We start from the raw sequence: 26465 nt of genomic DNA on the forward strand, positions 1-26465 counted from the left end.
ACAGCTTTCATCTCAAGGCCACCAGACTGTTATACAGCCATCACTAACATTGAGTGGCTGCTGCCAAAATACTGACTCAAATCTCCAACCACTTTAATAATACAAAAGTTGTAATAAATGTATCACAAGTCACTTTAAACAATGCCACTTATATAATGTTTACATGCCCTACATTACTCTTCTCATATGTATATACTGTTCTCTATAGCATCTACTGCGTCTTGCCTATGCCGTTCGGCCATAGCTCTACCATATATTTATATGTAAATATACTTATTCATTACTATACACTTGTGTGTATAAGGTATTTGTTGGGGAATTGTCAGACTACGTGTTAGATATTACTGCACTGTCGGAACTAGAAGCACAAGCATTTTGCTACGCTCGCATTAACATTAACTGCTAACCATGTGTATGTGACCATTAACATTTGATTTGATTTGCTATTAGACCTCATCCAAGAGACATATTCAGTACTGTTAGACCTCATCCAAGAGACATATTCAGTACTGCCAGACCTCGTTCTAGAGACATATTCAGTACTGTTTGACCTCGTCTTAGAGACATATTCAGTACTGTTAGACCTCATCCTAGAGACATATTCAGTACTGTTAGACCTTTCCATGAGACACATTCAGTACTGTTAGACCTCGTCCTAAAGACATGTTCAGTAATGTTAGACCTCATTCATGAGACATATTCAGTACTTTTAGACCTCATCCTAGAGACATATTCAGTACTGTTAGACCTCATCCTAGAGACATGTTCAGTACTGTTAGACCTCATCCTAGAGACATATTCAGTACTGTTAGACCTCATCCTAGAGACATATTCAGTACTGTCAGCCTCCAGTATTTATGCTGCAGTAGTTTATGTGTCGGGGGGCTGGGGTCAGTTTGTTATATCTGGAGTACTTCTCCTGTCCAATTCGGTGTCCTGTGTGAATCTAAGTGTGCGTTCTCTAATTCTCTCCTTCTCTCTCTCGGAGGACCTGAGCCCTAGGACCATGCCCCAGGACTACCTGACATGATGACTCCTTGCTGTCCCCAGTCCACCTGGCCGTGCTGCTGCTCCAGTTTCAACTGACCTGAGCCCTAGGACCATGCCCCAGGACTACTTGACATGATGACTCCTTGCTGTCCCCAGTCCACCTGGCCGTGCTGCTGCTCCAGTTTCAACTGTTCTGCCTTATTATTATTCGACCATGCTGGTCATTTATGAACATTTGAACATCTTGGCCATGTTCTGTTATAATCTCTACCCGGCACAGCCAGAAGAGGACTGGCCACCCCACATAGCCTGGTTCCTCTCTAGGTTTCTTCCTAGGTTTTGGCTTTTCTAGGGAGTTTTTCCTAGCCACCGTGCTTCTACACCTGCATTGCTTGCTGTTTGGGGTTTTAGGCTGGGTTTCTGTACAGCACTTTGAGATATCAGCTGATGTACGAAGGGCTATATAAATAAATTTGATTTGATTTACTGTTAGACCTCATCCTAGAGACATGTTCAGTAATGTTAGACCTCATCCTAGAGACATATTCAGTACTGTTAGACCTCATCCTAGAGACATATTCAGTACTGTTAGACCTCATCCTAGAGACATATTCACTACTGTTAGACCTCATCCATGAGACATATTCAGTACTTTTAGACCTCGTCCTAGAGACATATTCACTACTGTTAGACCTCATCCATGAGACATATTCAGTACTGTTAGACCTCATCCATGAGACATATTCAGTACTGTTAGACCTCGTCCTAAAGACATATTCACTACTGTTAGACCTCATCCATGAGACATATTCAGTACTGTTAGACCTCGTCCTAGAGACATATTCAGTACTGTTAGACCTCGTCCTAAAGACATATTCACTACTGTTAGACCTCATCCATGAGACATATTCAGTACTTTTAGACCTCGTCCTAGAGACATATTCACTACTGTTAGACCTCATCCATGAGACATATTCAGTACTGTTAGACCTCGTCCTAGAGACATATTCAGTACTTTTAGACCTTGTCCTAGAGACATATTCACTACTGTTAGACCTCATCCATGAGACATATTCAGTACTGTTAGACCTCGTCCTAGAGACATATTCACTACTGTTAGACCTCATCCATGAGACATATTCAGTACTGTTAGACCTCGTCCTAGAGACATATTCAGTGCTATTAGACCTCGTCCATGAGACACCAGTCAGTCAGTCAGAGACTCGAAAACAAAAGGCAATACCCGTCAGCCACAGAACACAACAACACATATTCTCCACCTCAACACCCCTCCACACCACATCACTACCCCACCACACAACACAATAGCAAGTATTCTCCAGATCAATCACAATGCCTTGTGTTTTATTCAAATTCACTCGCTGACAACCCTCGAGTGTGGATAGAGACCTGATTCATTTCTTTGTTGGTCTTTTTTATTCAAGTTGGATTACTCCTGAGCTATAGCACCTACAGATACAGTATAAGAGAGGACCAAGATACAAAGTGCTCTCTGAAATGCTGAATTGTTTCAAGCACGTTGTATCATCTGGTAGGCTGTTTGATTCAGTGTCCTCTGTCTCTGTACAACCCTGTGTGGATGAACCAGTGAGAGCTGGTCAAACATTTAGCTTTTTGCCATTCTCAGTGCAGGTGGTACATAAAGCCCTGAAATCCTTAGATCAGAGAAAGCCTGCAGGTCCTAATCTTTTGGATCCCTGCTTTTTAAATCTGGCAGCTGATTTCATAGCTGAACCACTTACATCTCTGTTCAATCTAACCCTGGAATGGAATGAAATTCCAAAGATCTGGAAATCAGCATTTGTCCTACCACTTTTAAAATAATTATAGGTCAATCTCAGAGCTGTCACCCTGGTGAAAATACTTGAAACCCTTGTAAGTGAACAGCTAAAAGAGTTTTTATTTACCAACTCCATATTAACAATGTACCAATCGGGCTTCAGGAAGAAGCATAGCACAATTACAGCAGCCATGAAGGTTTTAAATGAAGTTTCACAGAAGCCCTTGACAAAAAACAGCACTGTGTCTCCCTGTTTATTGACCTCTCTAAGGCTTTTGATACAGTTGATCATGCTATACTAAGGAGATTGTTGCGTGTAGGTCTTTCAGAGCATGGTTTGCTAACTATCTGTCTGATAGAACTCAGTACACTCAATTTGATGGGCTTATGTCTGTTAAATTGTCTGTCTTTAATGGTGTGCCCCAAGGCTCTGTACTTGGTCCTCTCTTATTCACTATTTATATAAATGATTTAGACAAAAATGTCCAAAATGCGCAACTTCATTTTTATGCTGATGATACTGTTATTGACTGTTGTGCCTTATCTCTTACAAAAGCTTTCCAGAACTTGCAAATTGCTTTTTATACTGTTCAACATACCTTGTGTCAAATGAAGCGTATCCACAATACTGACAAAACTAAACTAATGGTGTTTTCTAAAGCAAGAAATAGACCTCTGAACCTTTCACCTATTACTACCTGACAAGGCAAGGAGATTGAGGTTGTAACCTCATATAAATATCTTGGAATGTTTATAGATGACGACCTCTCTTTTAAATTGCATATTCAACAACTTACCAAAAAATTGAAGCTGAAATTGGAAGGCCTGTTAGGAATAAGGCCTGTTTTTCTTTTGAAGCCAGAAGGAGGCTTGTATCAGCTACATTTATGCCTTTACTAGACTATGGGGATATTTTATATATGAATGCTTCTGCTCAGTGTTTGAGATCAATTGACACCCTTTACAATGGCACTGAGATTTATTTTAAACTGCAAATCTCTTATGCACCACTGCACTTGGTATACCAGGGTTGGCTGGCCTTATCTAGTCACTCATAGGCTCAGTCACTGGTATACTTTAATTTACAAAGCCATTTTGGGTTTACTACCTTTTTATTTGGGCATTTTTATTGTTCAGAAATGTGGTGGCTACTCTCTTCGTTCACTGGACTTTATCCTGCTAACTGTTCCAAATGTCCAAACTGAATTTGGTAGAAGGGCTTTTGTGTGCTCTGCGCCATCGTCTTGGAATGCCTTACAAAATACTTTTTGTCCCGATTGGTATTTTTAAATCACTGATGATTGAACTTGAGACTGGTTCCCTGAACTGTCAATGTTTTTAAATTGCTATTTTTGCTATGCTCTTGTGAATTCTATGGTTTTTACTAGATTACTTGTAGTTTTTCATGTTGTTTGTCTGTAATTTTTGTAATGACTTGGTGCTGCCTATCTTGGCCAGGATGCTTTTGAAAAATAGATTTTAAATCTCAATGAGCCCTTCCTGGTTAAATAAAGGTTAAATAAATACTCATTCTACATCACCAACAATGACCCAAATAACACCTCACAGAATAACACCCACACTACAGACTGTATCAAGCCACTGTCCCACACTGCAGACTGTATCAAGCCACTGTCCTGTAGACTTTGGGATAAATAAAAGCATGCACATCTGCAATGAACTGTTGACATGGACCACAACCAAGACCAGTCTGATCCAGACAACAACATGTAGCAACTTCAGGGGGAGGTGACGTGAGGAGAAGTGAGGAGAGGAGAAAAGAAGAGGGGAAAGGAGAGAGCAAGAGAAGAGGCCAAGCGGAACAGAAAGAGAAAGAGGGAGAGAAGAGAGAAAGAGGGAGAGAAGAGAGAAAGGGATTGAAGAGAGAAAAGAGAGCAAAGAAATAGCAAGAAAGAGAGAATGCGAGTGATATGTAGGGAGAGTAAGAAAGAAGGAGGGGGTCTCTAAAAATCGAATAAGAAAGAGAGAGAGAGAGAGATGAGAATTGAAAGAAATAAAGAGAGTGGGGAACTGGAAAGGGAGATTTGCACACTGCCAGAGCAGCTTTGTTGTGTGTTTCCTGCTCTTTTGGGTTTTCCTTTAGTTTCTTTTGGGTTTTCCCCACCAGGCCCTAAATGAAGTGAGCTTCCTGTGTTTTACTCACTAAATAACCATGGAGGCACATCACCAGTTACCCCAGTAACACATCAACACTTACACCAGTAAGAGAGCTGCTCGGGACAGCAGGGGCCAATGTGGAGGGCTGGGAACTCACCACCAGCATGTTAATACCAACAGTATGCTAATACCACTAGAATGCCAATCGAAACAGCATTTTAATAGCAACAGCATTCTAAAAGCAAATGAATGTGAATACCACTAGCATGCCAATAGCGACAGCATGCTCATAGCAACAGCATGCGAATGGCAACAGCATGCTAATAGTAACATCATGCTAATACCGCTGTTCACCAAATCAAATCAAACTGTATTTGTCACATGTGCCGAATACAACAGGTGTAAACATTACAGTTAAATTAAAAAATAAAGTAACAAATGATTAAAGAGCAGCAGTAAAATAACAATAGCGAGGCTATATACAGGGGTACCAGTTCAGTCAATGTGCGGGGGCACCGGTTAGTCGAGGTAATTGAGGTAATATATACATGTGGGTAGAGCTAATAAAGTGACTTATGCATAGATAATAACATACATTAAGGGAACATTTCGACATTTTCTGTATGGTTAGTGAAAAAGTCCATATTGCAAATGTACCGTCCCTTACTAGACGTCCGAAAACATTTGTTAAATTCGGGGACGGCGTCGGACCGAGCGGCAGGGCCAGACCTACCGGGAAGTCATCAAATGAACTTTGTCGGACATTCGGTTTTCATTTTATAAAATAATCAAATTTTGGTCATTTTTCCGCTATCCCGGAAAATCCCACAAGAGGGCATAAGCAATCATACTGCAATTTGAAAACATCACGAATCACGACGGGCCTTATCTCGAAAACTGAAAATATTTCTAAGCCGAAACTTGGTGAGCATAGGTTTGGCATAATGGGCAGTTGGCCCCGAACAAGATGGCGTCTAGGCCTCAACGGTTTTTGAGTTATGGCCATTTTTCTGGGATTAAAGGTCCAAAAGGAAAATAGAGAAATTATTTTTTCACTTCACGTCAAAGTCAAGGAGCCTCCGGTGTCAATAACAAAACAATCAGCCATTTATCTATCGTCATTTAAGAGAAATCGTACAGATTTGTGATGTTCAAATATAGGTTTTTTTTTTCAACAGTTACAGATTGTAATGGCGTTCTTGTTTAGTTGAAGGAGAGTCGGACCGAAATGCAGCGTGTAAGTTACTCATGTTTATTAAGTGAAAGACAAAACGAACGAACTAACACGAATAACTAATAAATACAAAAAAACAACAAACAGAACAAAACCTAATACAGCCTGACTGGTGAAACTAGCACAGAGACAGGAACAATCACCCACGAAATGCAAAGCGAAAAACAGGCTACCTAAATACGGTTCCCAATCAGCGACAACGAGAAGCACCTGACTCTGATTGAGAACCGCCTCAGGCAGCCAACCTAATTAACACACACACACACACACACCCCTAACCAGCTACAATCCCAACTACTACAAAACCCCAATATGAAAATACAATACAAAATAACCCCATGTCACACCCTGGTCTGACTAACTAATAAACTAAAACACACAATACTAAGACCAAGGCGTGACAGAACCCCCCCCCTAAGGTGCGGACTCCCGAACGCACCTCAAAACCATAGGGAGGGTCCGGGTGGGCATCTGTCCATGGTGGCGGTTCCGGCTCCGGACGTGGACCCCACTTCAAAAATGTCAATGTTCCTCCCCTTCGCGTCCATAGATAATCCACCCTAACCGCCGACCATGGCCGAATAGTCCTCACCCAGAACCCTACATAATAGAAGAGCAGCTCGTGACTGAGGGGCAGCTCGGGACTGAGGCAGCTCGGGACTGAGGGACAGCTCGGGACTGAGGGACAGCTCGGGACTGAGGGACAGCTCGGGACAGAGGGGCAGCTCGGGACAGAGGGGCAGCTCGCGACAGAGGGGCAGCTCGGGACAGAGGGGCAGCTCGGCACTGAGGGGCAGCTCAGCACTGAGGGGCAGCTCAGCACTGAGGGGCAGCTCAGCACTGAGAGGCAGCCCAGCACTGAGAAAAAGCCCAGTACTGAGAAAAAGCCCAGCCAGGAAGTAGAATCCGGCAGATCCAGGCTGACTGGCGGATCCTGGTTGACTAGCAGATCTGGCAGATCCTGGCTGACTGGCGGATCCTGGCTGACAGGCAGATCTGGCAGATCCTGGCTGACTGGAGGATCCTGGCTGACTATCAGATCTGGCAGATCCTGGCTGACTGGCGGATCCTGGCTGACAGGCAGATCTGGCAGATCCTGGCTGACTGGCAGATCCTGGCTGACTGGCGGATCCTGGCCGACTGGCGGATCCTGGCTGACTAGCAGATCTGGAAGGGTCTGGTTGACTGGCAGATCTGGAAGAATCTGGTTGACTGGCAGATCTGGAAGAGTCTGGTTGATTGGCAGTTCTGGAAGAGTCTGGTTGACTGGCAGATCTGGAAGAGTCTGGCTGACTGGAATGGTCTGGCTGACTGGCAGATCTGGAAGAGTCTGGCTGACTGGCAGATCTGGCTGCTTCATGCTGACTGACGGCTCAGGCTGCTCCATGCAGATTGACAGCTCTGGCGGCTTCCTGCAGATTGGCAGCTCCATGCAGACTGGCAACTCCATGCAGACTAGCAGATCTGGAAGAGTCTGGTTGACTGGCAGATCTGGAAGAGTCTGGTTGACTGGCAGATCTGGAGGAGTCCGGTTGATTGGCAGATCTGGAAGAGTCTGGTTGACTGGCAGATCTGGAAGAGTCTGGCTGACTGGAATGGTCTGGCTGACTGGCAGATCTGGAAGAGTCTGGTTGACTGGCAGATCTGGCTGCTTCATGCTGACTGACGGCTCAGGCTGTTTCATGCAGATTGACAGCTCTGGCGGCTTCTTGCAGATTGGCAGCTCCATGCAGACTGGCAACTCCATGCAGACTAGCAGCTCAGGCTGCTGTATACAGACAGGAGGCTCCGGCAGCGCTATAGAGGAGGAAGGCTCTAGAACCGCTGAACAGACGGGAGACTCCGACAGCGCAGGAGAGGGAGAAAGCGCTGGCTGCGCTGAACAGGCGAGGCGCACTGTAGGCCTGATGCGTGGTGCTGGCACTGGTGGTATTTGGCCGAGGACACGCACAGGAAGCCTAGTGCGGGGAGCTGCTACTGGAGGGCTGGGGTGTGGAGGTGGTTCTGGATAGACCGGACCGTGCAGGCGCACTGGAGCTCTTGAGCACCGAACCTGCCCAACCTAACCTGGTTGAATACTCTCGGTTGCCCTGCCAGTGCTGTGAGGAGAAATAGCCCGCACTGGGCTATGTAGGCTAACCGGAGAAACAGAGCGCAAGGCTGGTGCCATGAAAACCGGCCCAAGGAGACGCACTGGAGAACGGATGCGTAGAGCCGGCTTCATAGCATTTGGCTCGACGCTCAATCTAGCCCGGCCGATACGCGGAGCTGAAATATACCGAACCGGGCTATGCACCCGCACTGGGGACACCGTGCGCACCTCTGCATAACACGGTGCCTGTCCGGTCTCTCTAGCCCTCCGGTATGCACAGGGAGATTGCGCAGGTCTCCTACCTGACGCATCCATACTCCCTGATAGCCCCCCCCCCCCAAAAGATTTTGGGGCTGCTTTTCGGTTTTCGCTCTGCGCCGCCGTGACTTTCTCTTTAACTCCATTCTTCGATAGCCCTCTTCGCACTGTTCCAGTGAATCCCAGGCGGGCTCCGGCACTCTCTCCGGGTCGGCCGCCCACCTATCTATTTCTTCCCACGTCGTTAAATCCCATGTCCATTCTCTGAATAATTCCTCCTCCCTTTGCTGCTCCTGCCTGTTGACACGCTGCTCCTGTTTACTCTTCGCCTGCTGCGCTTTAGTGCGGCTACACTCTTCTGGTTTAGCCCAGGGTCCTCTTCCGTCAAGGATTTCCTCCCATGACCAGAAATCCTTAAAACGAGGCTCCTCTTTGCGCGGCTCTTCTTTGCGCTGCACCTGCCTGTTGACACGCTGCTCGGTCCGAGAGTGGTGGGTGATTCTGTAACGGCGTTCTTGTTTAGTTTGAAGGAGAGTCGGACCGAAATGCAGCGTGTAAGTTATTCATGTTTATTAAGTGAAAGACAAAACGAACGAACTAACACGAATAACTAATAAATACAAAAAAAACAACAAACAGAACGAAACCTAATACAGCCTGACTGGTGAAACTAGCACAGAGACAGGAACAATCACCCACGAAATGCAAAGCGAAAAACAGGCTACCTAAATACGGTTCCCAATCAGCGACAACGAGAAGCACCTGACTCTGATTGAGAACCGCCTCAGGCAGCCAACCTAATTAACACACACACACACACCCCTAACCAGCTACAATCCCAACTACTACAAAACCCCAATATGAAAATACAATACAAAATAACCCCATGTCACACCCTGGTCTGACTAACTAATAAACTAAAACACACAATACTAAGACCAAGGCGTGACACAGATCCAGTTGCAGGGTGTTCATACAAATATTTTTAAAGTGTGCTGCGGAGCTCTGCGAGATTTCTGTGATTTTCTATGATTTTCTGAAATAACACACACTCACTAAACCCTCCGTAAATAACTCAGTTCTTAATGTAAAGACTTAAAACTCAGGATTCTGTAAAGGCATACCCCAATGAGGATATGAGTTTATTTATAGCTTCCTGTGCCAACAGGAAGTGCCTTAAATGGTGTCATAGTGGCTGTATCCAAGGGTTAAAAAGGTCAGATCTTTTCAAAACTTCATATGTGTGATTAGGCAACCCTCCAGAACTGTAAAATCAGTCATTTCTCCCAACAGATGTCAAAGAAAAGCTCTCTCACACACACACACAGCAAGGATGGAGTGACAAAGCGTGGTGTTTAAAGACACAGAGAGCAGGCAATGGCATAAACATAATCCCAAGGCCGTGCCGAGTTCAACGAGATATCCCGCTTGACCATAGCTCGCTCGGTCTAAGCGCAGCGACCATGAGAAAAGTAGGCCCAAAATGAAGCCTGCACCACAATGTCATTTGATTTTGGGTGACAGCGGCGGAACCGGTAGGTTTAGAAGGACAATTCAAACACAGGACTGTTCCTAAGGTCCTCCTGATCTGTGCAAGCCTAACCTTGACCGTGTCGCATTAACCCTTCACAGTTAAAAGAAGGTGTTTACATAAAAACAGTTTGTATTGACTTCTCTCCCCATAGGAATACATTGCCTTCACCTCTAAATTCAACCTGAAGCCTATGTGGGTTATGAATGCCTTATGAACCTGTCTTCTATGACAGTCCATCAGACCACTATGAGGTCTACCTGTGTCGATTCTAAGCTTCCTGGAGCAACCGGAAGTGGTTAAATTCACCCAAAAGGTATTTGGATGTACATCACCAGCAAAGGTGAAAATGACTCTGCATTCAACCCTGTGTAGATCAGTCAATTCTCAACTTAAAGACTTAAAACTCAGGATTCTGTAAGTGTCTATGTCAATCAAGACGTGTGTACTTATAGCTTGTTGTGCCAACCGGAAGTGCCATAATTGGTGTCTCAGAGGCTGTTTCAAAGGGTTAAAAAAATCAGACCTGTCCAAAACTTCATATGTGTGATTAGACACCCCCCATGAACTATAAATCAGTCATTTTTCCCATAAAAATTCAAAGGAAAACTAAATCACACAGATACACAACTTGGATGGAGGGACGTATTGGGGTGCGTAGAGACTGACAGTGCCTCCAATAGTTAGCTTTGTTCGAGCTAAAAAAGAACCGTCAGACCTGGAGTTCCGAAACTTTAGAAACCTGTTCTAGACATCAGGTCGATAGTGCGTGGTGAGTTAGGGTACCAGTCCATCAGGCCACTATAAGGTCTACCTGTGTCGATTCTAAGCTTCCTGGACCAACCGGAAGTGGTTAAAAATCGGCCTAAAAGTGTATACACATACCCTGCCTGCAGTTTGATAGACATAGTGCATTCAACCCTGTGTAAATCAGTCAGTTTTTACGGTAAAGACTTAAAACTCAGGATTCTGTAATAGAATACCCCAATGAGGATGTGTTGAGTTATAGCTTCCTGTGCCAACCGGAAGTGCCATAATTGGTGTCTCATGGGCTGTTTCGAGGGGTTAAAAAAATCAGATCTTTCCAAAACTTCATATATGTGATTAGGCAACCCCCATGAACTGTAAATCAGTCATTTTTCCCATAAAATTTCAAAGGAAAACTAAATCACACACACACACAGCTTGGAAGGAGGGACACATTGGGGTGCGTAGAGACATACACTCCCTGCATTAGTTAACCTTGTTGGAACTTTTAAAGAACCGTTAGACCTAGAGTTCCGAAACTTTAGAATCCTGTTCTAGACCTCAGGTCGATAGTGCGTGGTGAGTTACGGCACTCTAGAAGGTTCTCGGACCGAGAAACAGCCTCGTACATTTGCAATGACTTCAATTCATTTTGACCATTACGAAAATGGCGACATTTAGAAATGTCCCAGAGTCACAAGACTAGGTGCATTGTGACTGTCTCGGGCCATAGAGACAGAACCCAATGTTTCTGTCCGATAGCTCATTCAAGGACCCCATAGCAAGTAATTGAAAAAAGTGGATTTTCAGCACCAATTAGGGTTTTACTCTGACACCAAATTACCTATCGAGCCGAAACTTGGGATTCGGGGTCGCCTCAGCTAGGCCTACACATAACACAAGAAATGGACCCGCAGCTAGAACGTAACTACGTGTTTTATGTTTTTTTTATGGTTTGAACCGAAGGCGTTGTGAATTTTGGGCCAGCTCTGAAGTATGTGATACTTGGCTCCTAAACGAGTTGGGAAAAGTGGGTTTGGTGTCAGTTTGTATCAGTTTGGTGTCAGAATGATATCAAATTGACTGATGGACGGTGACTTGCAGGTGACTCTTGTCCATTTGCAATATGTTTAAGCGGTGAGGTACCATCACCAAAAGTGACATTCTAAAATCAACCCTAACGAGCGATGGAGAGGTACCAGAATCACTGCCCAGCCATCCCGAATTCATCGGGCCAGTCAATTTTGCATTCCTGCACGATTTTCAGTGACTTTGCAAAAGTGAGAAAACATTTGCAATATGTTTTAACAGTGAGGTACCATCACCAAAAGTGACATTCTGAAATCAACCCTAACGAGTGATGGAGAGGTACCAGAATCATTGCCCAGCTATCCCGAGTTCATCGGGCCAGTCAATTTGGCATTCCTGCACGATTTTTATAGCATGACAAATTTGTGATGGTGAATGCCCAGTTAACCATATTGCAAATGCACAGTGACTTTGCAAGGGTGAGAAAACATCAACAAATGGACATTCTGAAATCAACCCTAACGAGCGATGGAGAGGTACCAGAATCACTGCCCAGCCATCCCGAGTTCATCGGGCCAGTCAATTTTGCATTCCTGCACGATTTTCAGTGACTTTGCAAAAGTGAGAAAACATTTGCAATATGTTTTAACAGTGAGGTACCATCACCAAAAGTGACATTCTGAAATCAACCCTAACGAGCGATGGAGAGGTACCAGAATCACTGCCCAGCCATCCCGAGTTCATCGGGACAGTCAATTTGGCATTCCTGCACGATTTTTATAGCATGACAAATTTGTGATGGTGAATGCCCAGTTAACCATATTGCAAATGCACAGTGACTTTGCAAGAGTGAGAAAACATCAACAAATGGACATTCTGAAATCAACCCTAACGAGCGATGGAGAGGTACCAGAATCACTGCCCAGCCATCCCGAGTTCATCGGGCCAGTCAATTTTGCATTCCTGCACGATTTTCAGTGACTTTGCAAAAGTGAGAAAACATTTGCAATATGTTTTAACAGTGAGGTACATTCACCAAAAGTGACATTCTGAAATCAACCCTAACGAGCGATGGAGAGGTACCAGAATCACTGCCCAGCCATCCCGAGTTCATCGGGCCAGTCAATTTGGCATTCCTGCACGATTTTTATAGCATGACAAATTCGTGATGGTGAATGCCCAGTTAACCATATTGCAAATGCACAGTGACTTTGCAAGAGTGAGAAAACATAAACAAATGGAAATTCTGAAATCAACCCTAACGAGCAATGGAGAGGTACCAGAATCACTGCCCAGCCACCCCGAGTTCATCGGGCCAGTCAATTTGGCATTCCTGCATGATTTTTATAGCATGACAAATTCGTGATGGTGAATGCCCAGTTAACCATATTGCAAATGCACAGTGACTTTGCAAAAGTGAGAAAACATAAACAAATGGACATGATGAAATCAACACCACGAGTGATGGAAAGGAACAACAATCACTGCCCAGCCATCCCGAGTTCATCCGGCCAGTCAATTTTGCATTTCTGCAGGATTTTTGAGCATGTCAAATTTCTTATGACATTTGGCCCCCACAAAACATATGCCACTTTTTAAGGGTGTGTGAAGTTTTTTATAAAATGTAGCTATTTTTTACTTTTGACTTCCTATGAAATCATATTCCAAATGGAGAAAACATATGCCTAATGCACAAGTAAAAACAAAACAAAAATTATGATAATAAAATATGACTAAAGTATGTTGATACATTTCTTATACGTGTGTAATTGACACAAAATTCGAAAGAATTTCGAAAAACGGTCCAGAAAGCACTTTTTTAAGGGGTGAATCATTTTTTCAAAATTTGGCTTTTGGATGTTGACTTGGGGTCCATTTCCTATATGAAAAACCAAGGTGGAGCGCACACGCCACCTGTTGGATTTTTGAAGTGTTACAACTGGCAATTGCCATATGGCATTTGCAAAACATTTTGCATGAATCAACGCCGATTTGGTGGTATTGTCCATCGTGTACATGGTTTGTACTATGCCAATGGTTTCCCATTCATTTTTGTCCATTTGAGGGGGGAATTCCCTTACAGAGAGTAGCAGCAGTGTCAAAGTGGGGGGGGGGGGGGGCAATGCAAGTAGTCTGGGTCACCATTTGATTAGATGTTCAGTAGTCTTATGGCTTGGGGGTAGAAGCTGTTTAAAAGCCTCTTGGACCTAGACTTGTTCCTCCAGTACCGCTCGCCGTGTGATAGCAGAGATAACAGTCTATGACTAGGGTGGCTGGAGTCTTTGACCATTTTTAGGGCCTTCCTCTGACACCGCCTGGTATAGAGGTCCTGAATGGCAGGAAGCTTGATCCCAGTGATATACTGGGCCGTACGCATTACCCTCTGTAGTGTCTTGAGGTTGGAGGCCGAGAATTTGCCATAGCAGGCAGTGATGCAACCCGTCAGGATGCTCTCGATGGTGCCGCTGTAGAACCTTTTGGGGATCTGAAGACCCATGCCAAATCTTTTCAGTCTCCTGAGGGGGAATAGGTATTGTCGTGCCATCTTCACAACTGTCTTGGTGTGCTTGGACCATGTTAGTTTGTTGGTGATGTGGACACCATGGAACTTGAAGCTCTCAACCTGCTCCACCACAGCCCCATTGATGAGAATGGGGGTGTGCTTGGTCCTCCTTTTCGTGTAGTCCATATTCATCTCCTTTGTCTTAATCACGTTGAGGGAGAGGTTGCTGACCTGGCACCACATGGCCAGGTCTCTGACCTCCTCCCTATATGCTGTTTCATCTTTGTTGTTGGTGATCAGACCTACCACTGCTATGTCATCGGCAAACTGAATGATGGTGTTGGAGTCATGCCTGGCCGTGCAGTCATCAGTGAACAGGGAGTACAGGAGGGGGCTGAGCACGTACCCCTGAGCGGCCCCTGGGCTGAGGATCAGCTTGGCTGATTTGTTGTTGCCTACCCTCACCACCTGGGTGCGGCCCGTCAGGAAGTCCAGGATCCAGTTGCAGAGGGAGGTGTTTAGTCCCCGGGTCCTTAGCTTAGTGATGAGCATTGAGGGCACTATGGTGTTGAACGCTGAGCTGTAGTCAATGAATAGCATTCTCACATAGGTGTTCTTTTGTCCAGGTGTGAAACGGCTGTGTGGGGTAAAGTAGAGAGTGCATCATCTATGGATCTATTGGGGCGGTATGCAAATTGGAGTGAGTCTAGGGTTTCTAGATAATGGTGTTGATGTGAGCCATGACCAACCTTTCAAAGCACTTCATGGCTACAGACGTGAGTGCTACAGGTCGGTAGACATTTCGGCAGGTTACTTTAGTGTTTTGCTTGAAACATGTTGGTATTACCAACTCAGAAGGGGGAGGTTGAAAATGTCAAGAAAGACACTTTCCAGTTGGTCAGCGCATGCTCGCAGTACATGTCCTGGTAATCCGTCTAGCCCTGCAGCCAACGATGCTGTCTGTGTGGGTGGACCAATTCAGTTTGTCTGTGATGTGTATGCCGAGGAACTTAAAACTTACTACCCTCTCCACTACTATTCCATCGATGTGAATAGGGGGGTGTTCCCTCTGCTGTTTCCTGAAGTCCACAATCATCTCCTTAGTTTTGTTGACGTTGAGTGTGAGGTTATTTTCCTGACACCACACTCCGAGGGCCCTCACCTCCTCCCTGTAGACCGTCTCGTCGTTGTTGGTAATCAGGCCTACCACTGTTGTGTCGTCCACAAACTTGATGATTGAGTTGGAGGCGTGCGTGGCCACGCAGTCGTGGGTGAACAGGGAGTACAGGAGAGTGCTCAGAACGCACCATTGTGGGGCCACAGTGTTGAGGATCAGCGGGGTGGAGATGTTGTTGCCTACCCTCACCACCTGGGGGAGGCCCGTCAGGAAGTCCAGTACCCAGTTGCACAGGGCGGGGTCGAGACCCAGGGTCTCGAGCTTGATGACGAGCTTGGAGGGTACTAGGGTGTTAAATGCCGAGCTGTAGTCGATGAACAGCATTCTCACATAGGTATTCCTCTTGTCCAGATGGGTTAGGGCAGTGTGCAGTGTGGTTGAGATTGCATCGTCTGTGGACCTATTTGGGCGGTAAGCAAATTGGAGTGGGTCTAGGGTGTCAGGTAGGGTGGAGGTGATATGGTCCTTGACTAGTCTCTCAAAGCACTTCATGATGATGGAAGTGAGTGCTACGGGGCGGTAGTCGTTTAGCTCAGTTACCTTAGCTTTCTTGGGAACAGGAACAATGGTGGCCGTCTTGAGGGCACGGCTGGGGATGCCGTCTGGGCCTGCAGCCTTGCGAGGGTTAACACGTTTAAATGTTTTACTCACCTCGGCTGCAGTGAAGGCGAGTCCACATGTTTTCGTTGCAGGCCGTGTCAGTGGCACTGTATTGTCCTCAAAGCGGGCAAAAAAGTTATATAGTCTGCCTGGGAGCAAGACATCCTGGTCCGTGACGGGGCTGGTTTTCTTTTTGTAATCCGTGATTGACTGTAGACCATGCCACATACCTCTTGTGTCTGAGCCGTTGAATTGAGATTCTACTTTGTCTCTATACTGACGCTTAGCTTGTTTGATTGCGGAGGGAACAGCTGCACTGTTTGTATTCGGTCATGTTTCCGGTCACCTTGCCCTGATTAAAAGCAGTGGTTCTCGCCATCAATCCACGGTTTCTGGTTTGGGAGTGTTTTAATCGTTGCTATGAGAATGACATCTTCAACACACGTTCTAATGAACTCGCACACCGAATCAGCGTATTCGTCAATGTTGTTGTCTGACGCAATACGAAACATATCTCAGTCCACGTGATGAAAGCAGTCTTGGAGTGTGGAATCAGATTGGTTGGACCAGCGTTGGACAGACCTCAGCGTGGGAGCTTCTTGTTTTAGTTTCTGTCTGTAGGCAGGGATCAACAAAATGGAGTCGTGGAAGCTGAAGAAATTTGGCTTGTCACCAAAAGCACTCACAAACTTCTACAGATGCACAATCGAGAGCATCACCGCCTGGTACGGTAACTGCTCCGCCCACAACCGTAAAGCTCTCCAGAGGGTAGTGAGGTCTGCACAACGCATCACCGGGGGCAAACTACCTGCCTTCCAGGACACCTACACCACCTGATGTTAGAGGAAAGCCATAACGATCATGCCTGTTTGATGGTTCGTCGGAGGGCATAGCGGGATTTCTTATACGCGGGTTTGGGGTTGGGGTCCTCCTTGAAAGCGGTCGCTCTACCCTTTAGCACAGTATGGATGTTGCCTGTAATCCATGTCTTCTGGTTGGGGTATGGACGTACAGTCACTGTGGGGACGACGTCATCAAAGCACTTATTTATGCAGCCAGTGACTGATGTGTTGTACTCCTCAAAGCCATCTGAAGAATCCCAGAACATATTCCAGTCTGTGCTAGCAAAACAGTCCTGTAGCTTAGCATCTGCTTCATCTGCCCACTTTTTTAATTCACTGACTCACTGTTGCTTCCTGCTTGAATTTTTGCTTGTACTCTGTGTGTGGAGTAAAGGTGGTCTAGAGTATTTTTTTTTACCTCTGGTTGAACATTTAACATGCTGACAGAAATGAGGAAAAACAGATTTAAGTTTCCCTGCATTAAAGTCCCGGCCACTAGGAGTGCCGCCTCTGTTATGGCGGTATACAGCTCATTGAGTGATGTCTTAATGCCAGCATTGGTCTGTGAGTGATATGTAGACAGATACGAAAAATCAGATGAAAACTCTCTAGGTAGATAGTGTGGTCTACAGTTTATCACGAGATACTCAGGCGTGCAAAACCTCAAGACTTCCATAGATATCGTGCATCAGCTGTTGTTTAAAATATACATAGACCCTCACCCCTATCTTACCATGAAACCTAAGATATTACAGGTTTTAATGTCCCGTAGGTAGGATATATGTGCATTTAGCTCGTCAAATTTATTTTCCAGTGATTGTGCGTTGGCCAGTAGTACGGATAGCAAGGGCAGATTAGCCACTCGTCGGCGGATCCTCACAAGGCACCATGATCTCTTTCCGCGATACCTTTTCCATCTGTCTCCTGCGCATGACGGGGATAAGGGCCTGTTTGGGTGTAGTAAATCCCTCTCATCCGATTTATTAAAGAGAAATTATTCATTCAGTTTGAGGTGAGTAATCGCTGTTCTGATTTCCAGAAGCACTTTTCAGTCTGCTACCATAAGAGATGGTAGCAGCAACATTATGTACAAAATGAGCGAAATGTTCATACCAATAGTTCCAGTAAGAACAGCATTTTTGATCAATAGGCAAGTTCAGATCAATAGACTAGTTCAGATCAAAAGGTGTGTCATTTTTCATTTTTCAACTAAATAATAAAAAAAAAGGCAATCTGGCGTTCAAACAATAACAAAGTCACTGTTTTGGTAAACAGCTGAGGGATTGAGAAAGGTACCCATTCTCAAATTCATAGACAGAGCTATGGATGCAAAGACTTACCATCCATGAGATCAAAATTATAGTTTTAATCATGTTATGAGCTATACAGCGTTTATTTACAATGACATTGTTTACAAATAACTCACTCGGCACACTGAGTTGAATCAATGTTGTTTCCACATCATGTCAACAAAATTATGTTGAACCAACATGGAATCAATGTTGAATTGACATCTGTGCTCAAATTTGAAAGAACTAAAACAAGCTTGCAAAGTCTAGGTCCAAGAGACTTCTAAACAGCTTCTACCCACAAGCCATAAGACTCCTGAACATCTAGTCAAATTGCTACCCAGACTATTTGCATTGCCCCCCCCCCCCTCCACACCACCGCCACTCTCTGTTGTCATCTATGCGTAGTCACTTTAATTAATTCTACCTACATGTACCTACTACCTGCCCCCGCATATTGACTCTGTAACGGCACCCACCTGTATATATATTTTTACTGCTGCTCTTTAATTACTTTTTACTTGTATCTCTTATTCTTATTCTTTTAAACTGCACTGTTGGTTAGGGGCCCGTAAGTAAGCATTTCACTGTAAGGTCTACAGCTGTTGTATTCAGCGCATGTGACAAATAAAATTGGATTTGATGTTTGATTTGTGGTGTGGGGGCTGTGCTTTGGCAAAGTGGGTGGGGTTATATCCTGCCTGTTTGGCCCTGTCCGGGGGTATCATCGGATGGGGCCACAGTGTCTCCTGTCCCCTCCTGTCTCAGCCTCCAGTATTTATGCTGCAGTAGTTTATGTGTCAAGGGGCTAGGGTCAGTCTGTTATATCTGGAGTATTTCTCCTGTCTTATCCGGTGTGCTGTGGGAATTTAAGTATGCTCTCTCTAATTCTATCTTTCTTTCTTTCTCTCTCAGAGGACCTGAGCCCTAGGACCATGCCTCAGGACTACCTGGCATGATGACTCCTTGCTGTCCCCAGTCCACCTGGCTGACCTGTTGCACACTCAACAACTACTGTGATTAAAGTTTAAATTTGTTCCACCTGAGTGAGTCTGACCACAAATCAGAGACCACTATGATGACACACCAAATGTGATCGATGGAAAAGTGCAGGAATAGGCTTTTGTCGGCTACAGTCCAAGCCATGTCTTCCAAAGGTGCAACTACTGTCGGCACCCAAAGATTATCCAACTTGAATAAACACTTGGAGGTAAGGATGAGAGCAGTGGTATAGTCTACGGCGATATGGATATCACTTTTTATTGATATCTACATAAAACATTGATGTGAATCACACTGCTGCTCTCTCATTTAGCTATTTGCGCCTTAGGGGATTGTGGTTGTTGTGGATGGCTGTCATAAATCTAAATGTGTATTTAAACCCAATAATGGTTGAATTGAAGAAATCTAAGCTGCATATCAATCACTGCCTATCAAACAGCTGCATAGTGCGTATCCCAGACTATGGGGCTTTTATTGCTCCATATAATGCATGCTGATAAAAAAAATCCATAGACCTAATGGACTCTCAAAGTCGCACACTTCTGATAGTCTTAAAGGGGAAATCTGTAGTTGCTACATCAAAAGTATATATACAGTGCCAGTCAAAAAATAAAGTTTTTCTTTATTTTCAACATTGTAGAATAATAGTGAAGACATAAAAACTATAAAATAACACAAATGGAATAATGTAGTAACAAAAAAAGTGTTAAACAAATCAAGTTATATTTTAAGTTTGAAATTCTTCAAAGTAGCCACCTGTCACACCCTGACCATAGTTTGCTTTGTATGTTTCTATGTTTTGTCTGGTCAGGGTGTGATATGAGTGGGCATTCTATGCTGTGTGTCTAGTTTGTCTGTTTCTGTGTTTGGCCTAATATGGTTGTCAATCAGAGGCAGGTGTTAGTCATTGTCTCTGATTGGGAACCATATTTAGGTAGCCTGTTTGGTGTTGGTGGGTGATTGTTCCTGTTCTGTGTTAGTTTGCACCAGTTTAGGCTGTTTCGACGTTACGTTTATTGTTTTTGTATTGATCGTGTTTCATCTTCATTAAAGACGTATCTAAATAACCACGCCGCATTTTGGTCCGACTCTCCTTCACCTAAAGAAAGCCGTTACATCACCCTTCCCCTTGATGACAGATTTTCAAATTCTTGGCATTCGCTCAACGAGCTTCATGAGGTACTCACCTGGAATGCATCTTAATTAACATATCTCTTGTCTTTCTGCTCTTTTGCACACCAATATCTCTACCTGTACATGATCATTTATCAATCCAGTGTTAATCTGCAATATTGTAATTATTCGCCTACCTCCTCATGCCTTTTGCACATTGTATATAGACTCCCCTTTTTTTCTACTGTGTTATTGACTTGTTAATTGTTTACTCCATGTGTAACTCTGCGTTGTCTGTTCACACTGCTATGCTTTATCTTGGCCAGGTCGCAGTTGTAAATGAGAACTTGTTCTCAACTAGCCTACCTGGTTAAATAAAGGTGAAATAAAAAAATAAAAAATAAGTTCAGTTGTGGAATTTCTTTCCTTCAAAATGCGTGTGAGCCAATCAATTGTGTTGTGTCGAGGTATTATTAATTGTTTTATTTAACTAGGCAAAGATAAGAATAAATTCTTATTTACAATGATTACCTACAAAAGTTAGGGGTGGTATACAGAAGATAGCCCTATTTGGTTAAAGACCAAGCCCATGTTTTAGCAAGAACAGGTCAAATAAGCAAAGAGAAAATTAAAGTTAAATTAAAGTAATTGTCCATTACTTTAAGACATGAAGGTCATGCAATATGGACAATTTCAAGAACTTTGAAAGATTATTCAAATGCAGTCGCAAAAACCATCGAGCTGTGATGATACTGGCGCTCATGAGAACCACCACAGGAAAGAAAGAGGTAAAATGAGACTATTGGCTGAGACAAATCCTTACCCTAGCCAAGAGACTATTGGCTAGGACAAGCCCTTACCCTAACTATGAGACTATTGGCTAGGACAAATCCTTACCCTAGCCAAGAGACTATTGGCTAGGACAAACCCTTACCCTAACTATGAGACTATTGGCTAGGACAAACCCTTACCCTAACTATGAGACTATTGGCTAGGACAAATCCTTACCCTAGCCAAGAGACTATTGGCTAGGACAAACCCTTACCCTAACTATGAGAATATTAGCTAAGACAAACCCTCACCCTAACTATGAGACTATTGGCTAAGACAAACCCTTACCCTAACTATGAGACTATTGGCTAGGACAAATCCTTACCCTAACTATGAGAATATTAGCTAAGACAAACCCTTACCATAACTATGAGTCTATTGGCTGAGATAAACCCTTACCATAACTATGAGTCTATTGGCTGAGACAAACCCCTACCCTATCGATGAGAATATTGGCTAAGACAAACACTATCCATTTGGCTGAGACAAACCCTTACCCTAACTATGAGACTATTGGCTGAGACAAACCCTTGCACTAGCCATGAGATTATTGGGTAAGACAAACCCTATCAATTTTGCTGAGACAGACCCTTACCATGACAATGAGAATATTGGCTGAGACAGACCATGACAATGAGAATATTGGCTTAGACAAACCCTTACCCTAAATATGAGAATATTGACTAAGACAAACCCTTACCCTAACTATGAGAATATTGGCTAAGACAAACCCTCACCCTAACTATGAGACTATTGGCTAAGACAAACCCGTACCCTCATTATGAGAATATTGGCTGAGACAAACCCTTACCCTAACAATAATACTGTTGGCCAAGATAATCCCTATCAATTTGGCTGAGACTAATAGCCCTTACCCCAACTAAGAGAAAATTGGCAGAGACAAACCTTATCCATTTGGCTGAGACAAAGCCTTACCCTAACTATGAAAAAGTTGGCTGAGACAAACCCTTACACTAGACATGAGACTATTGGCTGAGACAAACCCTTATCCTAACCATGAGACTATTGGATGAGCCAAACCCTTATCCTAACCATGAGAGAATTTGCTATGACAAATCCTTAAACTAACTATGATACTATTGGCTAAGACCAACTCTTAGCCAATAGTATCATAGTTAGGGTAAGAGTTGGTCTTAGCCAATAGTATCATAGTTAGGGTAAGACAACCCCTTACCCTAACTAAGAGAACATTGGCTAAGTCAAACCCTATCCATTTGGCTGAGACAAATCCTTACCCTAACTATGATAATGTTGACAAAGACCAAGCCTTACCCTAACTATGAGAATATTGGCTAAGACAACCCCTATCTATTTGGCTAAGACGAACCCTTACCCTAACTATGAGACTATTGGCTAAGACAAACCCTTACCCTAACTATGATAATGTTGACAAAGACCAAGCCTTACCCTAACTATGAGAATTTTGGCTAAGACAAACCCTTAACCTGACAATTGGCTAAGACAAACCCTATCCATTTGGCTGTGACAAACCCTTACCCTAACAATGAGACTATTGGTTGAGACAAACCCTTACCCTAACTATGAGACTATTGGTTAATACAAACTCTATCCATTTGGCTGAGACAAACCCTTACCCTAACCATGACAATATTGGCTAAGACAAACCCTATCCATTTGGCTGAGACAAACCCTTACCCTAACAATGAGACTATTGGTTGAGACAATCCCTTACCCTAACTATGAGACTATTGGTTAATACAAACTCTATCCATTTGGCTGAGACAAACCCTTACCCTAACCATGAGACTATTGGCTGAGACAAACCATTACACTAACGATGATAATATTTGCTAAGACAAACCCTTACACTAACTATGAGAATATTGTCTAAGACAAACCCTTAGCCTAACAATGAGACAATTGGCTGAGACAAACCCTTATCCCAACTGAGAATTTTGGCTAAGACAAAACCTTACCCTAACTATGAGAATATTGGCAAATACAAACCCTATCTGTTTGGCTGAGTCAAACCCTTACCCTAACTATGAGACTATTGGCTAACACAAAATCTATCCATTTGGCAGAGACAAACCCTTACCCTAACTGTGAGACTAAAGGCTAAGGGTTTGTCTCAGCCAATCTATGAGAATAATATAATAAGACAAACCCTAACCATTTGGCTGATCATACAGTAGTTATTGTTGTTCTTGGTTGGTCTAGGCTGGGTTATTTTAAAGTTACTATTTCTTTTGGAGGGTCAAGGTTGGTTTACTGTAAAGTTACTGTTGCTCTTTGGGGGCCGAGGCTGGGTTACTGTAAAGTTAATGTTGCTCTTTGGGGGTCTAGGCTGGATTACTGTAAAGTTACTGTTGCTCTTTGGGGGTCTAGGCTGGGTTACTGTAAAGTTACTGTTGCTCTTTGGGTTACTGTAATGCATGTTTAGGTTGGAATAACAGCAATATAAATACATGTGATGAATGGATTGATTGCCTTACCTTCTACCTCCTCTTCATCACAGACGTGTTTGAGGAAGGAGGCGCCTCGGTCCAGCACGGCCTCGTCCTCCATCCTGTAATAGTAGAAGAGGAAGAAAGACTGTTCACACTTCTCTTCCAGAGACAACGTGGAGCCATAGCGCTTGGGCTCATTCACCTGCAGTGTGTTGGGGCTGAGCCGGGTGGTGCTGGACCCACTCATTCTTAAATCATTAAACACTCATCTACAGTTCCTCTTCTGCCACCAGGCCCATCTACAGGTGGTCTTCTCTCTGCAGGATCCTGGCCAGCAAGGCAGCTAGCTACAGCAGGATCCAGGCTGATGAAGCTCCTGTTCTTCAAGGTATCCAGTGTAGACAAGCTATGGTGTAAGCTAACAACCAGCAGATAGTATTTAGTGTCAGCTAGCTCCCGGCAGATAATATACAGTGTAGTCTAGCAACGTTGTCAGATGGTATAGAGTATAGGCTAGCTACCAGGTAAATAGTATCCAGTGTAGGCAAGCAACCAACAGACGGTATCCAGTGTAAGCTGGCTAGCGGCAGATAGTTAGCCATCAGGCAGATAGTGACACAGTGACGTAGCTAATCCAGGATAGGATAGAATGGGTAATCCAGGGTAGGAGAGCTACTAGGCAGGTACTCTAATATGGGTAATCCAGCCAGGGGGGCGGGACAAGGTGAGGTTTATAGTGACAGGGTTTGGGATATAGTGACAGGGTTAGGGTTATAGTGACAGAGACAGGGTTAGGGTTACAGTGACAGGGACAGGGTTAGGGATATAGTGACAGGGTTATAGTGACAGGGACAGGGTTATAGTGACAGGGACAGAGTTATAGTGACAGGGACAGGGTTATAGTGACAGGGTTAGGGATATAGTGACAGGGATATAGTGACAGGGTTAGGGTTATAGTGACAGGGTTAGGGTTAGGGATATAGTGACAGGGACAAGGACAGTGTTATAGTGACAGGGTTAGGGGTATAGTGACAGGGTTAGTGTTAGGGATATAGTGACAGGGACAAGGACATTGTTATAGTGACAGGGTTAGGGATATAGTGACAGGGACAGGCTAATATTGACAGAGTTATAGTGACAGGGTTAGGCATATAGTGACAGGGTTAGGGATATAGTGACAGGGTAAGGGTTAGCAATTATAGTGACAGGGTTAGGGATAGGGTTATAATGAAATGGTTAGGGTTATAGTGACAGGGTTAGGGGTATAGTGACAGGGGTAGGGTTATAGTGACAGGGTTAGGGGTATAGTGACAGAGTTATAGTGACAGGGTTAGGGATATAGTGACAGGGTTAGGGTTTTTGTGACAGGGTTAGGGATATAGTGGCAGGGTTAGGGTTATAGTAACAGGGTTAGGGTTATAATGAAATGGTTAGGGTTATAGTGACAGGGTTAGGGGTATAGTGACAGGGGTAGGGTTATAGTGACAGGGTTAGGGGTTATAGTGACAGGGTTAGGGGTTATAGTGACAGGGTTAGGGATATAGTGACAGGGTTAGGGATATAGTGGCAGGGTTAGGGATATAGTGGCAGGGTTAGGGTTATAGTGACAGGGTTATAGTGACAGGGTTATTGTGACAGGGTTAAGGTTATAGTGACAGGTTAAAGTGACAGGGTTAGGGTTATAGTGACAGGGTTATAGTGACAGGGTTAGGGATATAGTGACAGGGAAATAGTGACAGGGTTAGGGATATAGTGACAGGGTTAGGGTTATAATGACAGGGTTAGGGATAAAGTGACAGGGTTAATGTTATAGTGACAGGGTTAGGGATATAGTGACAGGGTTATGGATATAGTGACAGGGTTATGGATATAGTGACAGGGTTATAGTGACAGGATAAGGAATATAGTGACAGGGTTAGGGTTATAATGACAGGGTTAATGTTATTGTGACAGGGTTAGGGTTATAGTGACAGGGTTAGGGTTAAGGATATAATGTCAGGGTTATTGTTATCGTGGCAGGGCTAGAATTATAGTGACAGGGTTATGGAAATAGTGACAGGGTTAGTGTTAGGGATATAGTGACAGGGACAAGGACAGTGTTATAGTGACAGGGTTAGGGATATAGTGACAGGGTTATAGTGACAGTGTTATAGTGACAGGGTTAGGGATATAGTGACAGGGTTATAGTGACAGGGTTACAGTGACAGGGTTAGGGATATAGTGACAGGGACAGGGTAATATTGACAGAGTTATAGTGACAGGGTTACGGTGACAGGGTTAGGGATATAGTGACAGGGATATACTGACAGGGTTAGGGATATAGTGACAGGGTAAGGGTTAGCAATTATAGTGACAGGGTTAGGGATAGGGTTATAATGAAATGGTTAGGGTTATAGTGACAGAGTTAGGGGTATAGTGACAGGGGTAGGGTTATAGTGACAGGGTTAGGGCTATAGTGACAGGGTTAGGGGTATAGTGACAGGGTTATAGTGACAGGGTTAGGGGTTATAGTGACAGGGTTAGGGATATAGTGACAGGGTTAGGGTTTTTGTGACAGGGTTAGGGATATAGTGGCAGGGTTAGGGTTATAGTGACAGGGTTAGGGTTATAGTGACAGGGTTAGGTTTATAGTGACAGGGTTAGGGATATAATGAAATGGTTAGGGTTATAGTGACAGGTTTAGGGGTATAGTGACAGGGTTAGGGTTATAGTGACAGGGTTAGGGGTTATAGTGACAGGGTTAGGGGTTATAGTGACAGGGTTGGGGTTATAGTGACAGGGTTAGGGATATAGTGGCAGGGTTAGGGATATAGTGGCAGGGTTATAGTGACAGGGTTATTGTGACAGGGTTAAGGTTATAGTAACAGGGTAATAGT

At 44.1% G+C, this 26465-nt stretch overlaps 1 protein-coding gene across 2 annotated transcripts in view; it reads right to left on the minus strand.

Annotated features, from left to right (window-relative positions):
* slc4a4a (solute carrier family 4 member 4a) overlaps nt 1-26465 on the minus strand; it is a 423147-nt gene that overhangs the window by 346680 nt on the left and 50002 nt on the right. For both annotated transcript variants that reach the window (XM_064927355.1, XM_064927513.1), the window contains exon 3: nt 23635-23708. In XM_064927355.1, the coding sequence (XP_064783427.1) occupies nt 23635-23708 (74 nt within the window). The remainder of the gene's footprint in view (nt 1-23634; nt 23709-26465) is intronic.

This window comes from Oncorhynchus masou, chromosome 1, assembly GCF_036934945.1.
Source record: "Oncorhynchus masou masou isolate Uvic2021 chromosome 1, UVic_Omas_1.1, whole genome shotgun sequence".
Lineage (NCBI taxonomy): Eukaryota > Metazoa > Chordata > Actinopteri > Salmoniformes > Salmonidae > Oncorhynchus > Oncorhynchus masou.